This window comes from Copidosoma floridanum, unplaced genomic scaffold, assembly GCF_036245765.1.
Source record: "Copidosoma floridanum isolate Cflo_tuat_1 unplaced genomic scaffold, Cflo_Japanese_pri ptg000009l, whole genome shotgun sequence".
NCBI lineage: Eukaryota > Metazoa > Arthropoda > Insecta > Hymenoptera > Encyrtidae > Copidosoma > Copidosoma floridanum.
The window spans coordinates 171,710-194,657 of record NW_028321886.1 but is presented as its reverse complement, the minus strand read 5'-3'; the positions used below and the strand labels follow the sequence as shown (position 1 = coordinate 194,657).

At 40.7% G+C, this 22,948-nt stretch overlaps 1 protein-coding gene across 3 annotated transcripts in view; it reads right to left on the bottom strand.

Moving 5' to 3' along the window:
• The window catches only part of Optix (optix), a 55,641-nt gene extending 42,274 nt beyond the window's left edge, over positions 1–13,367 (bottom strand). For all 3 annotated transcript variants that reach the window (XM_089589387.1, XM_089589386.1, XM_014358430.3), the window contains exon 1: positions 11,826–13,367. In XM_089589387.1, the coding sequence (XP_089445513.1) occupies positions 11,826–12,505 (680 nt within the window). In that variant the 5' untranslated portion in view covers positions 12,506–13,367. The remainder of the gene's footprint in view (positions 1–11,825) is intronic.
• Positions 13,368–22,948: the final 9,581 nt, after the last annotated feature.

The following is a 22,948-nucleotide window of genomic DNA, read 5'->3' as shown; positions in this document are numbered from 1 at the left end:
CTCTATAGAATTAAGTGAGCCAGACTATAGTGAGTTTTCATTTTCACATTATATTGTCAATGAACAATATTACTATTTTTTTAAACACGCCAGTACTCAAAGTTTCTTGTACTGCCAGTCCGAAGCCTGGATAAAGTGTGACGGAAAAAGTAGTAATTTTCGTTGACTATGTAAATCTTGGAAGTCAACTCTATTACACGTTTTAATGATACCAAAACCAACTCAACACGTTTTCCACTGCCTAACAAGAACCAAACTTGATAAATTTTCTACTTATGGAAGGACAACTTGACGTTGCAGTGTAATACGCAATATTTAATTTATCCTCTGAAATTTTGTGAATCGTGGGGATCCTTCATTCTTGTAGGTCAAGAGTCGGAGCAATCAATTCAATACATATCATGCGGAAAGTAAAAAAACCCTCCCATGAATAATACATTGGCCGAGTATTTAAAGACACACGGAAAAAAATAAGAAAAAATTTCCTTCAATACTGAAACAGCTGTCGGTCCGAAAGAATTCGTCACCACCTACGCGGTGAATCCGAATCGCTACGTCGGATACTTTGTCGGATTAAGAGCCGATACGAATGTCGTGTCAGTAGTATACAGTCGAGTTGTGTGTCACTGTAGTAAAAAAAATGGCACGTGGTAAAAGTTGACGAGGAGGAGAGCGAGCCAAGTTCCAGCGGGGGGAATAAAGGTTTTGACGCACCTGATCTGAGGGGGAGCCACTTTTTTGGTACGCGCGCAGCCACCAGAAAGTGTCAGCCCCGAGGCCTGGAGGTCTCATACTTATTCTACTCGTCGATATCTTCATCTCAGCTGCTCTTGTAAGGTATACGGGCACCTTGTGTACCTTTTCTCTGTATCTACGTCCGACATTTTACGCTTCGAGCAGTCTACGGTCTTCGTTTGTAGTGCAGCCAAGAACGATCTTTTTTTTTTTTTTTTTTTCTCTTTACACGCAAAGTGACCTCAAGCACCTAATGATGGGCAAAAACACTGGAACCCGCCCACGCTCGCCCTAGAAACCAATTACGAACCGAAGGCTCTCGTTAAACATATTGACCCGGTGGTGTGCCAACGTTCGACGATATTTGCTTGGCAGGTTCCGCAGAGGGTCTCCATTTTTGTGTCAACACGTCGGGCAGTCACCGCACCATGAGCCCAAGGTCTGTCCCGCAATGAAATTCACGATATGAATGTTCCGTGAGTACGGCAGTAAATGCGTCGCGTAGTCGGATCGTCGGCTGCTTAATTAGGCGTGAAACGAGCGAGGGGTAGTCCTGCACCAGACACCGAATACCCACCAGCTCTGCGTTTAGTATCCAGGGGACACTTGATACACCCTCGCCTATGGGCAATGGAGCACCCGGTTAACGGACCATTTTACACGCGCGCAAAGGATCCCTTCGGACACTGTATCGATATGCGTGGAGAAGAGAAGAGTATAGGTGGTACTTGACCACGCAGTCTCTGCCGTCTCGTTCTTTTTCTTTCAAGGCGGCATTGTTCCTAGTGTGCGTGCGGACCGTCGCTACACCGTAACTCGATACTGACAATCTGGAGCAGAGCTCTGCTCCTTGGAATTCTATATCACAGGTGCACGACCACTGGCTATAATATAATGTCGTGGTGAAGCTTCTTTTACACTCTTTTGGAGCATGAGGAGGTTAAATCTTTTGTACCACGAGAGCAGGAATTTACTGCGGTTTTTTTTCTGTTAGAGGTAATGGAGGTAATTCAGTTGCGGTAGGAAATTTTAAAAGTAATTTCCAGTATAAATGGAACTGTACTGGAAAATTCAAATTTGTCTGTATTGCTGAAAAAGTCGTCTCCCAGATATTGGTCATATCCAATTCGTCAATTTTTTAATATGTAAATGATTACCAAAAATAGTACATAATATATCTGTCATTGTTAACCCTACAGTTCTTGATAAGTTAAAAAATTTATGAAAATTTAGGTTGTCATCGTCATTGTAATTGTCATGTTTATCACTATTATTATTAACGTCATGGTTTATATCTGTAAAGTTGAATTGCATGCCAGAAAAATAGAAAAATTCGAGGTATTTACTTAATGCGAAAAATGCAAACAAAGAATTGTTATTTTTCTATTGTAGGTGCAGTAGTGAAATGTCTATTTTGTAACTTTTTACAAAAATATTATGTATAAAAATTTACTACTCACTATCTTGAGTGCGTATAGTAACGTTATAAATGCGACTGTTTGTGGAGGAAAAAACCAGGTTCCTTTTATGGAAGGTATCAATTCGACTTTGTAATATGGAAGGAGATCATTTTGGTGTAGAATAAAACACTACAGTTAGATTCGTTGGATTGTGCAAGAGAGTGGAAACTTTTTTATGACGAATTGTGAATGTGCAATGTAAATATGTATGTTTGAATAAATATTTAAAGTGAAATGTTTTTAATAAATGAATTTGTTATATATCGAACAAAGTGTTTCATTCCAATACCCGAAAAAGACAAACATATGTTATTTATAGTAATCCACAATGTTTTAAATTCAAAGTTTTGACGGAACATACTGTGTTATCAATAACTTTGAGAAAGTAACATCGAATAACAAAACTCATCAATACGTTACAGTTGATTACAAAAGCCCTGCTCATCTGAACGAGTGACCAAAATCTGTATGTATTATACTTCATGTACAGAAATAATAAAATCGTAATGAGCTTGAATTCTTTACAAATTGATGCAAAACAACCCGTTGAAAGAGAAACATTTCCAATTACTCAACGTCGGAGTAATTTATATGATCTGAGAGAAAAAAAAACGTTTTGTACTCTAAAAATGTCTCAATAATATGCTACAATGTAACCTCATCAGCGGCTCTAATCACCCGAGTTTAAAATCTTTTCGTATCCAACGATAATCAAATTAATCATATAATCAGCTTTCAAGAGCTCACCTCACCCATCGCTCCGTGCATTCTCCAGATACCTCGCTATCTAATCGTTTTGTATGTGCTCGTTAAAATGCCACCAGCGCATTGCATCATCGAAAATCTTGGAAAAACCTAAATAATCACGACGCATCTCTCAAGAATCTCATCACGCTTATCTACCTGGTGAGAAATTTCATCGCCATATTTCACTTGCGCTTATACGTACCATATACTCACGGTATCACTTACCGCTTGCTGCTCCAGTCGAGAATTGTCTTTTTTTTGCGCCCCCCCCCCCTACATCTTTACTTTCGCACTGTCGCAAGGCGTACAAGTAAGTTGACAGGCCGAAGTCTAATCCATCATCGCAAAATTGCATTTCATTTACGCGCGCTATTTCTTTGTCCACGTCTACTTCCTATGGGAAATTTTTGATTGCCTGCAACTCTAGTGACGCTGATTTTTGCGGTTTTCACGATTGTACATTGCAGAAGTGAATAGTCTTCTTCTCACTTCTCGATTTATGATCAGTTAATTAATCAGACACGCGGCTGTGCAATCGTCAACGATGATTGGGGGATGTTTCGCAACACCATCATTTGAACAACTCTGTAATGCCATGACAAGGTAATATCACAGCCCATTATTTTGATCTGATAACAAAAGAAGGAAAGGCAGAATAATAAGTCACATAAATGCACTTGTAAGAATGTAGGTATTGCGAGCTAAGTACGCGCGCGATCAATTTACATTAGATAATTGCACGTGCACCTGTTAGTTCCAACATACAGTAGCTCTGGATCTTTATACACGGAGACACATACGCACGAGTGCATTGATGAAAGACACCTGAATAAGATACAAAATACAATGTGAGTATGAGCTAAAACTACTGTAACTGACTGTATTTCAACATGCATAAATGTAGTACTGTTGACTGCAGAACCTAATGATGGCTATTTCAGAAGAGCGCATCTTTCTCTCGGGAGCTTAACGATCGCGAGAGCCCATTTGTCTCTTCGATTGGACTCTGCTGGTGGTGTGGATTGATCGGACTCTTTCGTATGCCCCCTCGATTGAGATTGTCTGTTTTGATGGTTACCATGAAGGGGGTTTGGAACAAAAAACAGTGCCTTATGTGTATGGGGTGTACTTGAGTAAGTATACATGAAGGTTTCGCGATTTTTCTCGCTTAAAATATTGAAATGGAAGATTTTTAAGACCCAGATGTACGTGAATAGATGCAAGTATTGGTCACAACTGCAGAACAACAACATTGTGGATTTTAACTTTACAGTGTTTTCCATGTTGTGCCATAAGAAAACCTGTTTTATAGTTATATCCAAATTTGTAATAGCACCTCTAGTTTTTTCCTCGTTGGTAATGAAATTATTTTTTGTGAAAATTGTGTTTATACAGAAAAAAAAAATATAACGATAAAAGAAAAAGTGGTTAGCTTTAGGTGGCCAATAAACTTAGTCTCCAACAAATTCATGACATGAAAAAAAATTCGTAGGTATATACACCCTCTCTTCCTTCTCTGTACATACCACTTAAGGCACCAACAGAAGCGTCTACGTAGGTGACAACAAAAAGCCAAACCATATAGCAAGCTGTTTCTGACGTCGAGGCTGACGTGTTAACAAGTAATGGCAGCTGCGTGCCAGGATCGAATTGGACACCCTTAGGTAGGTATACTGCACAAACTAATCAACTGTTTGTTACGAGAATGTTTCTTGTTTTCGAAGGGTACAGAACTTTTTTCACTCATACAGATCTAATTACCGAGAAACTGCCAGAATCGCAATTTTTTCATTTTCATCCACCCAATACTCTTACAAGACTTGGGATGATATTGGCATTATCAAAGAAGTCGGGCTGAAAATTTTTTTAAATTAAAATACCGGTGTATGGCAATCTGGCCTCAACGAAGACCAGCTCAATCCTACATCCTTCGGAAATGGGGGAAAAAAGACGTCTGCGAGAAGCGATGCACCCAGTGACACGCCATAAATCATCAGGTGACGTGTAAGAGCACCCACCCCGTGTCGACCTGGAAAAGAGGAGGCCGGCAAGTTAACACCCGCCTCTTTACAAAAGCCAGAGGAGCGAGGGATATATGTATGAACCTGCATAACGCGTGATACACATCTCGTGAACGTCAAAATTCGGAATCATTAGAAAGTCGAGGGTGCAATCTATCACTTCGGACCGGGCTGAGAGATGCGAGAGGTGCGCTTATACGAGTGGAAGGCAGGTGTCATGGTTCGCTTAATGACGCGGCCGAAAAACGATATTAATCATCACCACCGTAGGAGTAGCAGCAGCAGCAGCAGCACTTTTGTTTTCGCCTGTGGTGGTGGAGTATATGCTCGATGATAAGTTTAGTATTATTCTCTTTCCGACGTGCAGGGCAGATCGATCTGGTGATCCTGTTTTTTGTTTGTTTCTGTTTTCCTTTTTTTTCGCTTTCGACGAAATGGATGGCCTTCAATTATCAATTTACGATGGTGCTGGTCCGATACCGGGGAACTTCCCCTTCGATTAAGGGCTAAGATATTTTTTACTCCAAGCAAATTACATTTATCAGTTGATGCATTTGGATTGCTGTAGATCACGAGGCACAAGGGAACTAGCATGTGTTATTAGAAACTCAATGATATCAAGAGTCGAAGTAACTTGATGAGTAGCTAAAACTTTTAATTTGATGACATAAACATTCGAGACGTTTTTTTGACAAAATGCTCGGCTATTTTCACTACAGTACGTACAAGATGCATGGGGCTTCGAGCATACAGCACACGTACCAAAAATAACGAGATTTAACATTATCTAATGGAATACAATATGAAAAATTGAACCTTGTACAAATTGCAAGACAAACTATTATTTATTATTATGATATTATTTTATTCAATCTTAAGATACGCAAGTTCTTCATTGCATTAATTCATTTGAATGTGAAATTTTTGTATTAATATAAATCTTCGTTTTTATACATCAAGTTGTATCAATGCATATTATATAAACTGCAAATTGCAGACCACAGCATAATTCATTGTAAAGAATAAATCAGTCCTCAAATTTGCAGTTGTGGAAATACTTTTATTTTAAACTTGATATCTAGTGACACTAATCTCTAAAGTAGACAAAAACTTTATTGTTTAATGAATTATTTTTCACACGTAGCATTGTTACCTGAGATGAAACTTGAAAACCCCTACAAAAAAGTCTCTATTAACGCCATCCTTTGAGTAGGTACAATATTCACGCATGAAAACCTGTCTCGAAAATTTCTCGTTAACCCCCGCGACCCCCTATCCCTTGCTAACTTTTTGCGAAATTTCCCTTCTCGAGAAGCACGACTTGCTCATACAAGTTACCGTGCGTATTTCCTCTTCATCGATCGCTCTCCGACGAGCAGCACATGTACTTATATGCGCAAACTCCGTTGCTGGGCAAAGCTCGCGCAAAGTCGAGGGTGGTAAAAGTCACCCGGCCTTAGCGCTCATACATTCACGAGTGGCGGAGTTAACTTCTCGTGTCGAGGAGTTTTTTCCCCAAGTAGAGAAAAAAAAGAAAGGCTATGGAGGGCTCTTCCTAGCGATCCTCCCGGGGTTATCAGATTTTCATAGACTCGTCCTCAGACTTATGTTAGCTGTATGTTAGCTTCCCCGCTCTGTCTTGCCTTCCCCCTTGCGGATTCGTATCCGCTGATGTTCGGTTTCTGTTCGCATTGTGTGTGGAGAGTTTTTCTCGCTCTGAATCACTTTGACGTGTTTGTCCGTATGACAGAAAAGAGGGGACAAGAGAAAAAAGGCTTTCTCCAAGGAAAATACGTCGAGAGAGCGATGACTGTAATTTTTGTCGAGTGCCGCTGTGTGGTGATATTCTTTTGTTTCTTGTGATGCGTTAGATGGGATTTCGTTGTATCGAGCCTGTTGAACACACGGCCAAATTTATTTTAATCGGAATAATACAAAAATTAAAACTAATGCGGGAATCATTTTTTCTAGGTTTTGTTCACACTTAAGTTATACAATGAATTTCGAATGTACAGTTTTGGTTAGAATAATCAAGTTTATTTTTGTTATTCAAGTGATGTAGATCGTGGTTGTGACAAAGGTGAACACGATCCTGCAGCACAGAGAAATCGATATCGGCATAAATCAATGGACGGGAAGGACAAAGACACAGGTAGAATAAAGTAAGAACTCGAAGGTCCGTTCGTCGAATTTCTTTCTAAGTAAAGATCACGATTACTTAGGCCTTCGACGATCCCGTACTAGTTTTAAGACGATGGGCGGATAGCGATACTTTGATTAACCTCGAGTTATATACGTATTACCATTTCGGCTTATTGTATTCTGAAAACATGAAGTACAGAGGAACACGACTATATATATGGAACGTCGTTTTACCGAGACTTTGAGGGCTGCTATAAAGGTTCTAAGGGGCAAGCAAGTGCGATAACCTTTCGTGTTTTCTTTTTTCATTCAAACATCCTATGAAACATACTCATCAGCTCCTGATACACGTTCGTTCTTTCACGTATTTACACGCTTGTGCATCTTTACTCGTGCCTGGATGTGCGCAAAATACACTAACGTATAGAGAACCAGAGTCGCATATACATATACACCTACGAGATATCTCATCGTGTTGCCAGAGGAGGAAGAGAGAAAGAGAGAGAGAGAGAGAGAGAGAGAGATGAAGCTGCAGAGCTCACAAGAGATACCGCCTCGGGGCGCGCACGGGCCCGAGCATATTGAATAACTCGTTCGCTGGACCACGAAAATATACCCGCAGCAGTGGCAGGAGCAGCCACCGCCCCCCTCCCTGAGTACGATGGGATCGACCTTCTCTCTGTTCCCCCTTTTATCCTGTCCCAGCGTGGAAAGGACCGTATCCTCGGGGCGAATCTCGTATCTCCTCTGCAAGATTGTGGATACGATGTGCCTTCTGCGCGGATTTGCTGCTCGCTTTGTGAACCCCCTTTTGTTTTTGCGCCTTTTCGCGCACTGGTTGGCATATTATGCATTGTATGTATGTTACTGCTGATGGATAATGGTTCGCGTATGGCTACTTTACGGTTTTTGCTTTTTTTTTCGAGTCCCCTCTTGCATCTAACTCTAGTGGATAATTTGTGGGTACTTTTACGAGAAATCGACTGTGTGTATCAGTCAAGAATGGGTAAGTTCTCATCTGATTGGATGTTAAATTAAATTAATTCGTAGCTTAACAAGAATTTTAGTATTAAGCTTTTAGAATTATAAGGCATACCTTGCGTCTCCAGTGTTGACGTGCCAAATGCATATTCGTACGAATAAATATACACATACAGTCGTCGCGTGAGGGACATTTTGCTATGCGTGGTGTACTAAGCCCTTTTACATGTAGTACCTGCAGATGGCACCGGTCCAGAGAGAAAAGAAATAAAAGAGAGAGAGAGAGAACACAACCTTTACTTTTGCACCTAGTATACTTATATAGCTGACTCAACGCATACAGCACGTGGGCGCTATAAAATTTGCTGGCTCGACTAAGACTACGGAAAAATGCAAATCTGCTTTCACTGCAGAGCTATGTGCGTGGTAGTAGTGGGAACGTGATGTACAATTTTTCTCAAGCTGCGGTAATCCGCTATACTGTTGTTTGCATGCATGGCTGTGTGTCTGTGTGTATATCGTCGCAAGGCTTTTTTACCACTTTCGCGCGTAGAACAGCATAAACAGAAACGTGGGAATGTCAAGGGTTTTTTTTGGTTTTTTGGTTCTGTTTTCAAAGTACTTTTTTTTACATTTGTACCAGGCAGGTAGCTTTTTCTGGCCATTTTGCTGGGGGTAAAAAGGCTGCTGTCATGCGCGAGAGCGCAAAAGCGTTTGTTAAGTGACGGCACTTTTAGTTTTAACTCTTGGCTGTGGCTTTTGTTCTTGTTCTCTTTCTGTTCTGTCATAATTTTTTTTTTGTTTTTTTTTTTTCGTCCACGGTGTGAGTCAACTGTTTTGATTCAAAAGGAAATTTCCATCACGAAATAAGGGAATACAGAAATACTACTAAAATCACTGTGTTCGTGGAAATATCTGAGTTGGACCAACAGGTTTTATGTATGACCAGTGTTCTCGTTATTTTTACTTTGTTTTTCATTGTTATTGTCGATCTATTTGGTTTTTATATTTTTTTAGTAAGCTAACAATCAAATTAAGCACACTGAACGTAAAGGAGAGTAAGTGTGCTAGGCCACGCCACGGTGATCACAGGGATCGTCCGCGGGCGCTACTCTTTCCCTCGAATCAGCAGTTGATGCGCAATTCGAAGAGTTCGGAAATCACGGGGTGAAGTGAGCTTTGCTCATTCACGGACGGAGGCCTCAATTTGTTTGTTAGTTCGAATGTTATGGTTAATAGTTGCTATGACAACTTTTACGTTATAAATATCTATTGAGGATCTCCTCAAGCGATTCTTTTTTGTATTCTTTCTTAAAAAGTCAATGTGAAAACTTCTCATGAAATAAAAATAATTATAACCTTTCAAAGTCTCCTCTTATTTTATTAACTAGCGAGTTGATCTGAAACAACCAGAATATTGTACTTTTTAATCACCAACAAATAATTCTTTCGCCGAAAAACATCCATGATTTTAAATACCACAGAGAAACATCTCAAGAAATCTCAACTTATTAACTCGCATCAAATCTCAAAGGATCCTTGACGCATCGTTCAAACAGTAAACAAGGAGAGTGTTGGAGTACAATCGGCGCCTTGTTACCAGCACATTTTCAAAATTTTCCTAAAATTCATCGAGAAAAGGCTTTGAGAACCGTGCAAATAGTTGAAAAGGTAAAACAGAACATAGAGTGGCCAACGAACTTGGATGACAGAGTTGGGAGTATGTTCTGGTGTGTATATATTTTTGTACCCAATATGTTGCGATAGAGTGTAGGTGGAGGCCGCGAGGAGGAAGTGAAATAAAGACCCCCCGTAAATCAGAGCCCAAAGATGCGTCAGGGGCTTATATTATGCTGTACCGGTAGTGGGCAGCGGTCCTCTTCCGGCAAGTTCCCACGCCAGATAAGATGGAAAGAGACGGATGGCGTGTGCACAAAGCGCATGCCTTTCCCTCTCCCTCCGCTCTATCTCTGTCTTGCATATACCAGTAGATCTATACTGTTGAGGAAAAACCAAGGAAGTGAGCCACACCTCTGAACAATAGAAACGCTTTCGAGGACTCGTCTTGTCCTCCTGAGAGCAGTTCTGTGCCAGGTCCTCTTCTTCTTTTACTCCGCTTTTCACGTATACATTATACATGTACACACACACGAGACACACTGTTAGCCCTAGCGAGGAGGATAAACGCAAATCACCAGTCGCACAGTTACATACCTACCTGTCGCGCTATTCCTCAATGGGGAAACCTATGGGGGATCGTCGAAAAAGGTCTTCTCTTTTCGCAAGGATATATAGAAGGGGAAGAAAAAACAACAGCGCCGGAAGAGCGGAAGATGTTTTACAGGTGTCCCGTAGCCGTCTGCCACTGAGCCGATAGATAGAGAAGCATGCACCGTTCGAGGGAGTGTAGCTGTTGCAAGAGAGCGATGATGAAGCCGTGAGCGATCGCCGCCAAGTCGGATTATCATTTTTGCATACCGATGACTGCTTTTTCCAATTTTTTTTCGATCGGAAGGACACACCGTTCATTCATGCCGAGCGTATCGGTAGTCCTGTACAGTGCAGCGCTTGGTGAGTGGAAAATAACGGTAACACACGTTCCTGTTATAACGCATAGGGTGCATGTGCAGATAACGCGTGTACCAAGGAGACTAAGAAACGAGACGACGAGTGTATTATATTCGCCGAAAATACAATTTGAAAGACGTAATTTGAAAATCGGCCGGGCTGCTCGCCCACCCGCCAGACTATGTGCGATGGCGGTGGCGACCCTCCGTCGGACTCTGAAATGAAATTACGCGACCCTACGGTTATACGAGCTATCCGACAGGCGCGTACGTTGTATTACGGCCTCTATATATATTTCTCTCTCTCGCCCTCGGTTCTTCTCTTTCATTCGGGAGGCAAGGGCACAAAGGCTTCTCGTTTGCCGAGGACAACATGACGACAATTTGGACTGGAATCCGAGGAGGGGACGATCTCTAAACCGCTAATCGTTTTTCGATTAAGTTTCATTAGAGTCTGTTTACTTGATGAACGGCAATGTAAGGGCGAAGGGCTGCTTGAAATCTTTTTAACGGGATTATTGTTTGTTTGACTACTGAAAAATCAAGTTTTGGATGATTACAAAGTAAAAAAATGTTTGTTTTGGTCAATACGTCAAACAATTACTCATTAAATACAAAATAAATTAAAAGAGCCATATGAAGCAATAAGATCTGGATGCAACATTGTAGTCTGACAGTTGATTATCAGTATTAATTTCCTAAATGTATGGGATAATTAAGTTTTTGAAAAAGCATACTCCAAAAATGGTACAATGAGATTGTTCCAGCTCAATGAGATACCGTACCGCGTTGGATCGTGAAAAAATCAACACAGGATCTTAAAAATTTTGTTCTCAAAACTTTGTTGCTTGTGTTTTTTTTTTTTCTTTCGAAAAGAATCAAGTATTGATTGTAAATACAAGAAACACGTGACATATGTTTTATGCTCATACTTATTGCCTTACTTTACTCATATTGTATGGTTTGCTGTCGATTCTGGCATGACTCTAGTGCCATTTAAAGAAAAATTTTTATTGACATTAATATTTACTTTCGTATTTTGGACATTCAAACAGTAAAATTTAATAACTAAATTTTATGAGTAATAAATTTGGCACCTAATTCCACCCCTCGTGCAACTAATATATACTCGATGATCTTTCCATGTACAATAATCAGCCCCCTAAACTCACCTGTTCTTAGCAGCCGCGGCTCTGTCCCGCTGCCTCCTGTTCTTGAACCAATTGCCGACCTGCGTGGGCGTTAGACCTGTCGCCATGGCAAGCTCCTTCTTCTTGCCCGGGTTCGGGTAGGGATCCTGCAGGTACCACTCGCGCAGCAGCGACCTCGTCCGCTCCTTAAAACAGTGGGTCTTTTGTTCACCGTCCCATATAGTCCTCGGCAGTGGATATTTCTTCCGGACTCTATACTTGTCGACCGGCCCGAGCGGCCTGCCACGCAGCTTTTCGGCCTCCTGATAGTGGGCCTCGAGCCACATGGCCTGGAGCTTGCCGTGCGAGTCCTTGGTGAACTTGTGCCTTTCCAGTATCGAGTATAGTTCGCGGTAGTGGCCCGAATGAAAAGCGACGATCGCTCGGGCCCTCAGGACGGCCTCACTGTTGTTGAGTTCCTGGAAGTTGGGCAGGGCGACGGGCAGACTCCAGAGGAACCTCGCAAGCCGCTCTATATCACCCGACTCCTCGAGGGTCTCACAGACCGTCGATACCTGCTTGGCCGTGAACGCGAGGGTTGGCAGAGCCGTCAGGAAGACCGGCGACGGCACGATCGGGCCGTTTGCGGGGCTGCTAGGTTGGGCGCTGTTTGGGGTGACCACTGGTGCCGTTGACATTGCCGGCGCCATCGTCGATGACATCTCGTTGTCACTACCACCGAAGTCTGACGACGACGCGCCTGACACCAAGGCTTCGCTCGCCTGGCCCTTCGTCACTTTGTCGGCCCGTATGGTACCGCCTTTCGCTGCTGCGATTGTCCTTCTGGTGCTATTCTCGCGAAACGATATGACTGTCAGTCCTTTCGCGAGATTGTGCACACGTTGTCGCTCATATTTTCGCTGCCTTCACTGTCGACCTTAACATCGTTGTTACTACTGTTTCGAGCTTTCTTCTAAACACACAACACGTGGGCCTCAGTTTGTTTCTGTAAAGGGTATGGATTAGCTTACCTCCCACTTGATTGCACTAGATAATTTTTGGTTGTCCTATCACTCCCAACGGCTACTGTTCGTTTACACGTAATGATAATTCGACAGCTTCGACACTTGGGGACAAATGACCAGATCATTACTCTTGTTTTATTTTATTTTATTTTTTTGTTTATCAGTGACACAATTATCACAAGTGTTGGTACACATGCATGACAGCTGGTTTTCTTTGCACTAGTGACGAGTTCACGTCAGCGATGGTGCTGGTATATTTTTTCCATTTCATGCCAGGTACTCCACTGTCATCGCAAAAAAATCTCATCATTTCTGTCCGACGACACTTTTACTCCACTAATTTCAACCATTAGCATCACATTATTCATGTCTCAAACGTCCCTCCCCACGCTGAATAGCTAAGCAATCACGTGACCGTGCCCATGGCAAAAGTCAAAACATGCCCCGAACGAGTCAATAAACAAACAAACGAGTAAATGAGACGAGGGGCCGCATGCGCATGTAAGCTTGGGCTAAGCCAAAAGGTTGTACAAGCGAGCGAGTGCGCGAGCAGCGTGCTGCCTCGATGGTATCGGATGGCAAACTGGTTTAGTTTACAAGCCGGCATCTCCGTGCCACGCAGCGGCTCTACCCCTCAGCATGATACGTCTCTTTCTCCTCTGCGTATCCTTAACCGGCACACACATGCAGCCTCCTCCGCAAGCCAAGCCCCGGAGCAGGAGTCACACCGGCATCGCGTTGGTGGTAGCTACTCACACAGATGGCTCGAGAGTAAAGGGGGAGGGCAGGCTGTCTCGCTCGCACCCTCACCCACCCTGTGGTCCTGCCTCCTTTCCCTGGCACCCATTTCCTCAGCATAGGCGAGGCTTAATCATTCTCTTTCCCCACCACTGGGCCGTCGGGGCTAATGTCTAAGCCACGCCTGCTGAGAGCCAGCCGGATTGGCCGGATCCGTGTGCCGTTGCCAGGAGCGACCGGGCTTACTGAACTATCCCCACTCTGTAACGGTATACCCATACCCGCGACTCGCGAGAGTCGCGAGGCTTGATTACCCCCACTGCTGGAATATATATGTCTCTCGTGCATGCACGCGGGACTCATCCCCTCCATTATGGGGAGCTAACTGAGCTCTGTGTGTGCGTGCATCACCCGATTCTAACGCACAACCCTGGTAATTCTCGCTATATGTCTATGTATATATATATTCATCCCTATCCTTCTCTTGCTGTCTGAATCTCGCCCCCCTGTCGTGAGCTGCGATATGATGAAGTGAGTGAGCATGTACAAAATATGGCGACGTATAGGTGTGTGTAAAGAAAAGAAAGGGCCGGGAGGGGCGAGCTTAGAACGGGATGCGCGGGTGCGACGGGTAGATAGAGCTGAGAGAAATGTGATCTTCCTCTCGCGATCTGATGCTGTTGTTGGCGTCGTGATCTTCCAGGGCAAATCTTCCTCGCTTCATCCCTTGCAACTTTGACTTGGGTGTCTTGCGTTCTCTCTTTTGCTTTACAATAACTCCGGAAGATTGACAGCTTCCCTTTCTTTTCTCTTTTATAAATATCAGTCAAGCTGCCTTTTAGCTTCTTCTTCTTCTTCTTCTTATATCTTATACGCGTTACGTTTTTTTATTTTGTTTTTGTTTACTTTTAGCTGAATCGTTTTGTCAAAGACAGAGATACCAAAGTTTTTCAAATCCAAGGTTGGTCTATTTTTACTTTGGATTTATTTTACCTTAAAGCGCTAAATAACATTTCAATTATTTTATACACAACAAATTTCGATGGTTGTGAGGTTAATCTTTTTCTGAGCAGTGTCTTATGGATAGAATAAGCATATTTTTTAATGTTGTAACCTATAGTGAAGATCTTTTGTAGTTGATGATTATCTCTGCGAGACAATGAATTCTACATTAGAAGAAATTAACATGCGTTCTCGAGAAAATTAATTTTTTTGTTTTTTCATACGGGTGGTTACGTATGTGAATTTGCGAAAAACTGTGAAAAGATTATATGTAAAAATTGTAATAGATTATATTGGTTGAGATACTGTAGTTATAAAAATTATAAAAATGCTACTGGCTACTGGTTTTAGTCTTTAATTAAGTTTGACAAATTATTTTAGTTCTTTGCAAAAACCCACAAGATTATTTGTGGAGCTGATAGTACACATAACCGTTTAATAACTATAGGTCGAGGAATCGACGTAATCCGATAATATGTACGAGCCTAAGCTGAAGAAAGCCTATAAAACTTCGATGACAGGGGTAGTTGGATGAGACACATTTCTCAATTTGATATACATTTTCTTTACCATTATACAAAAGTCTATATACATACTATGTGCCAAGAGAACGCGTATGTGCAGGTAGGGAGATATGTTCGTATTGACCGATTGTATAAAGCAAAATCGTTACCCTCTTGTGAGAACATTATATGCAAATGTACTAAATATTAGCTAAAAAAAAGTTGTTAATATTTTAGCGTTATTTTTCAAAATTTATACTTAATATAATTGTGTGCCATTGTAGTTTATGATCTATTAGGTTCTGTGTGCATTCGTTTTTTAGAAATATTAATTTCACGCCACGGGAAAAACTCTTCCTGCTTGCCATGATGATTCAGTTGTTTTATCTCGAGGAAATATTGATGAGTTCACAATTATCATCGAAACGATTTATGTATGATCGTATTTTATCATTCGATTGCCAGGTATTGCAAGGGTATGTTTCAAAAAAAGGTGCTTACTCGTGAAAGGTAAATTTTTTTATCTTTTCGTCCTACATCTCAAGAGATTCTCATGCTATACTTTGTTGTTTATACGAATCATATGAATCTCGAAAAACAATTTTCTTACAAATTCAATTTTTTTTTTTTTTTGAAAACTTAAAATAAATATTATTAAAATTAGCGTTTCGTATGTAATAATATATTTACTTTTTTTCTACATTAATCAGTCTATGATTCTCATTTCTTAACGTTTCCTTCTTGAAATGTCACAAATAAATATTTGAAAAATTTATGTAAATGATATATACACTTGAATAACATTTTTCATGTTAATATATTTCAACCAAACACAGGAAAAATAATAGAACAAAATTTCGATATTTTTCACCACTGTTTCAACCTTAATCATGTGTAAATATTAATCTCCGATACAAAACACGTATAACCAAAGGATCGATGCCTCATGCATATTTGAAACAATAGATTGGCTCGCTCGTTTGATTATAGCATTGAACTGGCCTGTATATGTTTGTATATTGGACAACTCACGTACCTGCCCTCAAAGTCGCACATACGAGAATTACTGCAATGATAACGATCGCACCAGTAGAATAAAAGTAGCGCACGGCTTCTTTTTTTACGTGTACAACTTGCGATATATTCCATTTGATTACGGAGGATCGCTCTATCGCGTGCGAGCTATTGTTTACCGTCGCATCGGCGACCTCCGCGCAAATTACTACCTGCGTACTTATATGTAAGTACATGTACGGACGTACATATCCATACAAGTAATATTCGTTTCTGTCATCTTGTTCTGACGTCTCCTGATAAGTGTGGTGTTTGTCGCTCACGTGAAAATGTATTGACGAAGCCTCGCGTTGAAAATGATATAACGCGCGTGTGTACACGCGCGATAAGCTGAGTCGAGGAAAAAGATTGCACGAGGCATAAGCTTGTGTTTTTGTGGTATAATTTTTACGGAATTTCAAATTTTACGTCGATAGATGATTTATCGCTCGAGCGAACTAATGGATGAAAAAGGTACGATTCAGTGCAATCGTTGCGCAAAATGTATGATTCATAACAAGATGAGTGATGACCGCGAGTTTGACCTTGCAGATGAGTACAGAACGAATTACCAAACGTTGGAACACCACAACTCGTACAATTTATTTTCCTATTACATCATTCAAAATCGTGTTTACACGTCAAGCGCCAAACACAAACCGCTTGAGGGCCTTAAAAAAAAAAATTCGCACGCAGCTCCAAACAAGATTTCAATCCCCGATTGGCAATACTTTGGTTCGCTCTTCCACTGCATTGGTCGCGCAAAGCCACGCAATAAGTATAGAATCACCGAGTAGAGCCCTTGACAACATCAGTGGTATTCAAATTGAGAAAAAAAAGGAGTCGCCTAGAAAGGATAATTGCCGAGGAAATCTCGGAGCATCGGGAACAGCAGCCGGTATACCCGATACGCGTAAATCATCGTGCCATTATTGGACGCTGGCTTAAGCGCACACACGCACGTGCGCTACACAGGATAGGAGGGAAGGCTGCAGTGCATGGGGACCCATTGTGTGTACGTACATGTACCCAATGTATTCTCGTTTGCCATTGGGTGGCTGGTGGAGATCGCGGGGACGTATCGCCACGCGGGATAATCCGCTTTCAACTGCGCCCCTGTACCAATATATGTGGGGCCCCAAAGCCCATTATGCGCGTGCGAAAAGGGAGGGATGATGCTAGAGTACACATACGTGCGTGCGTTTGCAGTATGGCGGCCTTTTATTATTTAACGGTTGTCTTATGAGGAGGGAAAAGAGCCTTATTGTGCAGTACTTATGGTCTTCTTTCTCTTTTCGCATAGTTATTGCAGACGCGGATATGACTGCTGTGTTTAATGCAGTCGTGGGCAATTTGTCACGGACGAGTGAGAGTCCAAAGCCTTTTAGATTTTTCATGCTGTATGGCTGCTGGTATGGGGATAATGTGTGGGTAATCGTGAATTTCACTCGTTGCGTGCGGTCAACCGTAAGTGTTGTTAGCTATTTGGTTTTCACTTCCGCGTGCAGGAGCTATGGAATATATATATATATATATATATATATATATATATATATATATACATATATATGTATATATATACTTACTCGTGACTTTGTATTTTGAAATCGTAAAATATTTGTGACTTGGAGTGATGTTGAATTTTTCACAGTTTCTGAATTAATATCAGGTTATTTTTTCAACGCCAGAGACGTAAATAACGAAGGTCTAAGGTATTAATTGCTTATATTGCCTGTAAATGACCACTGATGGCAGACATCCCCTCCCTGTAAACATTATTCTTACAGAAATAAACGTTTTACGTTGTTTGAACTTTTGACTTTAAATACAGTAATTACAATTTTGCCAATGTTATTTCTTTAAATCATTTACTTACGTAAATAGATTACGTGACATGTTTTTTTAACTAAACGTGATTATACTTCCTAGCTCAATAAAATACTAATATACCGTTATTGTATTGTTGTAATTTTTTGTCATTTGAATACTTTTTTTTGAATACATTAAAAATGAATTCACAAAGATACTCATGATCAGAAGAAGACTATGTTACAAGTGGCGCCGAGGAAGTCTCTTCTAGCGTTTCCATCGTCTCGCGTGCTGCAGCCCCCATCAGGTTGGCTCCTCTCTTTCTTTCACCGTCTATTTACACAGGAGCCTCGAGTTTGCTTGACTTCGTTTTGACTGAAATTTGAGGTGTCTCTTTTCCTTCCCTCTCGTCTTTCTCTCCAACTGCTTTCATATGTATGTGTATATATCTTCCTCTTTCTCGTTCATTAAACCACAGCAGTCGGGCGATTCACGGTCTATATGCATGTGTACACGTATAACGGGAGAGATGAAGGAAAGAGGAGAAAAAGTCTGGTCAGATAAAAGATGACGGGACACATGTGCGATGGCGCCAGGCCGATTTGTTTGTGTAGAGCTGATGCTGCTGCACGCGATGAAGAGGATAGACTAAAAAACCAATCATCCCTATCGAGGGTGTAGTTTGTCCAGAGTGTACCTTACTATTAAGTCGAATGAGGTTGATCTGATTTTTTAAGGGTTTTTCTTTTTAGGGCAGATTGTTTTTTTAGGTACCTAATTACGTGCTCATTTTTTCGCCTCAAAGAAACAAAGAGGTAACTCAGCCTAGCACTGAAGAATATGATAACTCAGATTTACATTAAAGAATAAGTGATATTTTTCTCAAGCCCTTGGAAAAAAAACGATTCCGTTTTGATGAATACTTCTACTCGTAAGTGCAGAATCAACTCATTCCATCATTTAACGCCACAACGAGCGACATCCTTGTTTATTCCGAGCGAGTTTGACATTTGAGAAGAGTTTATCAAGTAGTTTTTTCATTCAATAAACATGTTACTGACCAACAAGTTGCAAAATTAGTTAAAAATGATATCAAGTTATGGGAATTTTTTCTTCTCATTTCTAAATTAGTTTGAATTGAAAATTCTATTTTTTTACATGCATTTTCCGATTAAATTTTTCATTTTTCAATGCTAATTTTTGTTCATTTTCGCTATGAATGTCATAAAATTACGTGAGAATATTAATGTGAACTCTTCTTGTAACAAAAAGAAAAAAAAAGAATCATACCATGTCTATTCACTCTCTCACATGCCGTACTAGATCCAATAGCATTATCACGCTCGTAAAGGCCATTGACGATAATGGACGTTGAGAAACGCGATTTCGTTCTCAAAAGCTTTCGCTAGTGCCTTTTTTTTTTAATTTTACGCACTTCGACGTTCGTGTGCTTCTTCTCACACAATTTCGTATGTGAAAGGACTTTTTTTTATCACCCAACTCGATCGAGCTCGCACTTCATACTCGCGTACAATTCGATTTTTATTTTCAACGCACACTTTGCCGGTTAATCGTCTCAGGCGTCCGAGCGTCCACTACCTGTTTCAGCCTTCACGCCCAGTGGGTACTCTTACGCGCAATAGAGCCAAAAATTGCTCGTCGAAAATTTCGGGCTCGCCAATACCGTCATTTCACGCGTCGTCGCTTCTCTTTCTGCCCATAATTTATATTCTTTGCTTTTCCTCCCTCCTGCAGTACAATGTATTATGCAGTAGACAACTATACGCGCCTTCGATTTATGTAATGTCGATGTGCGTGATTTCCACACAATGAAGCATTGACAGTATTTATCTCTGTGGAATTTCACGCGGTGGTTGATCGAAATTTTGAATTTGTCCGGAGTGAAGAGGCGTGGAAAATTTTTGGCCGCGGCGTAGCATCAGAAAATAACTAAGTGAGTGGCAGAAAAACTATTGAGGACAGAATGCATTGCTTGGAAATTGAAATTTCGACATGCAACACGATTATTTTACGGTACCGTAACCATAGTTAATATTTTTTTTAATAAGATTTTTTGCTAGTGTTCCATGATTGAACAGGGGAACATACGACATATACTAAATTATAAAATGCATTGTATTATCAGAATGCGAGGAATAAAACTTACCTTCATCACAAGTAGCAACACATCTTTAGGCAACGAAACATTTTTTTTTAATAGTTAAAAACTGCTAGAAAATATGTAGAGACCTGAAACTTAATCATTCTCTTTTTTTTAAGCTTTCTCCCTTTCCAACAAAACTCTTTAAATGACAGAAAAGTGCAAAGCTCAGTTAAGAGCTTACAGCCTTATGGGGGACAAGAAAACGAGTGTCTTGACGTTTCTAATTGTACTCGAAGCTTCTTCTAGCCTATAACCTTTAATGAAAGTGCCACACACCACATGCATCACAGAAGTAACTGCAAGCCTCATTTGCTAGTCGCATGTAAGCATATATTTTCTTTCCGTCACTGAGATAGACGGATAGAGTTCCGAAAGCATCACAGCCACTTCCTGCGCGACTCGTATTCGTTTCACAAGCATACGTTATGTACACACATCGATGCATGTAAGATATACATAAGATTTAAAAGTCACAGCGCGCTTGCATAAGTTATCCAAGTATACATGAGTTGCGGCGCCAGAGCTGCGTTGTTCCGGAAAATACTTTGGACGAGCGCCACCCCTTCTGAGCTAACACGGGAGTAACTCTCGTCGCGTATTTTTGTTGCACCGCATAGCTGGTGACTCCTGTCCTAGAGCAGCCGAAAACGAGAGAGAATGGTAGCTACGTGTGTATGTATGTATGTATGTGCTAAAGATAACAAATGGTATTCCGTTACACGTGTTATGGAGGAAAAGTTGCTATTTTGGAAGTTCAGAAAAAAAATGTATATTTGAGTGGAGGAAATAATAGCTGCATTTATATTCTACATAGTTTTATGTCAATCAGGAAGAAATGAGTAAAAATGACAAGCGTCCAAGTAAAATTAAACTTATCGTTAAGTTTTTAAGGTAGATGTTTTGCCACATAATAAAACATCAATTGAAAGTAATAATAATAATAGCTATATGACTACGACATTGCCAGATTTTGGCATGGCTTGCTGCAATTTTTATTAACCCCTAGTTTATTTACTCGTACGGAGGTATACGATTTTCAGTTTACTTATTTTCCAACGCGTAATAGTTTACGTGAAAAATGATGGTCCCGAAGAGTCATATGTTTCACGAAGAAAAGGATTCCAAATACTATTCGTCAGAGTGTCTATTTCACTCCGAAAGAACTACTTTTATTTCCCCTGGTACAGGTATCAGGTATAGAGTGCCGTGGACAAACTCTCCCTCACTTTTCTGTCCTTTTGAGAGAACGAAGTGTGTACACACGCTGTCTCTGTCTATCTTTTCTTTGAGGTATGTGCAAAAGTGGAACGAACGAATGATCCGTTCATTCATTTATCAGTAAATACAAACAAAACAGATGAATTATAAATGTTGTTGCAAATAGTTTTAATCTAAATTAAATATGGAGGAAAAGGTTTGATCAGAACTCAGTAATATTTTTTGTCTATTTTTTATCTCTTTTATAGACGATATGCGAAACTCAAGTATTTAGTTCTCTTATACGAGCTAAACCCACAAGATATGTTGATATATTTATGTAACAAAAAAAAAAAAAAAAAAAAAAAAAATATGATAGCGCACCAATCAGATATCTCGGATAAAAATATCGAACAGTCCACCTTGTCTTCATAACAATGGTCCTGTTTGGGTTTTAAGTTTTTTTTTTACTTCCGACAATGGTTCCCTTTTCTATACTTATACAGTGGCCATACAAGTCCCAAACATTCCACTTTTAGTTGTAACTCAGCTAAGCTGAGCACCGAGCTATTTATTATTAGTACACGAATTTTTTACTTTATTGTTTTTGAATAAAAGAGAAAAACAGGAAGTTTGTCACAGGATACAAAACGTGTCTAAAAAGTAATTTTTCCAAGCAGATAAGGGAGATAATCGAGTGACTGTATCAATGCATCTGGAAGCCATATTTGTCTCTTTTATTATACAGCTGGAGTAATCGTGTGAACAATAGACTGGTCGAAAAAACGTTTTTATTAAAAGACAAAGAAATCTATTTGCTCCTCCACAACTGAAAATAGCGTTAATACAATACTTTTTTCGCTGCTAACCGTTTCCAACCTTAAGCGGCCTCTTGAAAGTCAGAACCTGTCCTACGTCACTCTGAAGACTATTATGTAATGAACTAGCAGAGATACTTACAGCATATAGTTTTCCAAATCGTTCTAGAAGTCATGGTGCTCGATGAATAAGAATAAGAAAACACCTTCCATACTGCTTCCAACTCTCTTTTTTCCCGCTGATCCACGCAAGCACATAGGTATTTACACCCACTGGAGATCGTCATTCTCGGACGACAATAAAACACTATACTTCGCGGATTTCGTCTACTGCCTTGAAGTACCTATACGACAGATGTAAATGCCCCTGAGCATCTGGAAGTAATTATCTCGCGGAAGCGAGTGAGACCATCGGCCGACCTTTCTGGTTTCCCTCATTGTTGGGTCCATTTCTCGACTCTCGAGCAGAAGGCAGGTCAGGTGAGTGCACGAGATGCGTATGGTGTATATATATACACACACGGAGAGTTACAACTCCACTACTGGTCTCTCTCGGAGGGACAACAACAGCTCAAACGTGACAATTCGACGGAAACTCGGATTAGCGAGATTCGTGTGTGTATGTGTGTGTATAAGGTAGAGGTGTATATATCGACTCGAAGAGAAGAGAGCGAGCGTTTAGCACAGGATAGAAGAAAAGCGCTGCAGAGTCTCAGGTGGAGAAAGGCAGATGATGACGAGGATTGGAGAGGGGTGCGAAACGCGAGAATAGTTTGGTAGAATATTTATGACGAGCTGGTAGTTTCATCATCGGAGGAACGCCAAGTGTACGGTACTTGGACTTTTTTCTCTTTTT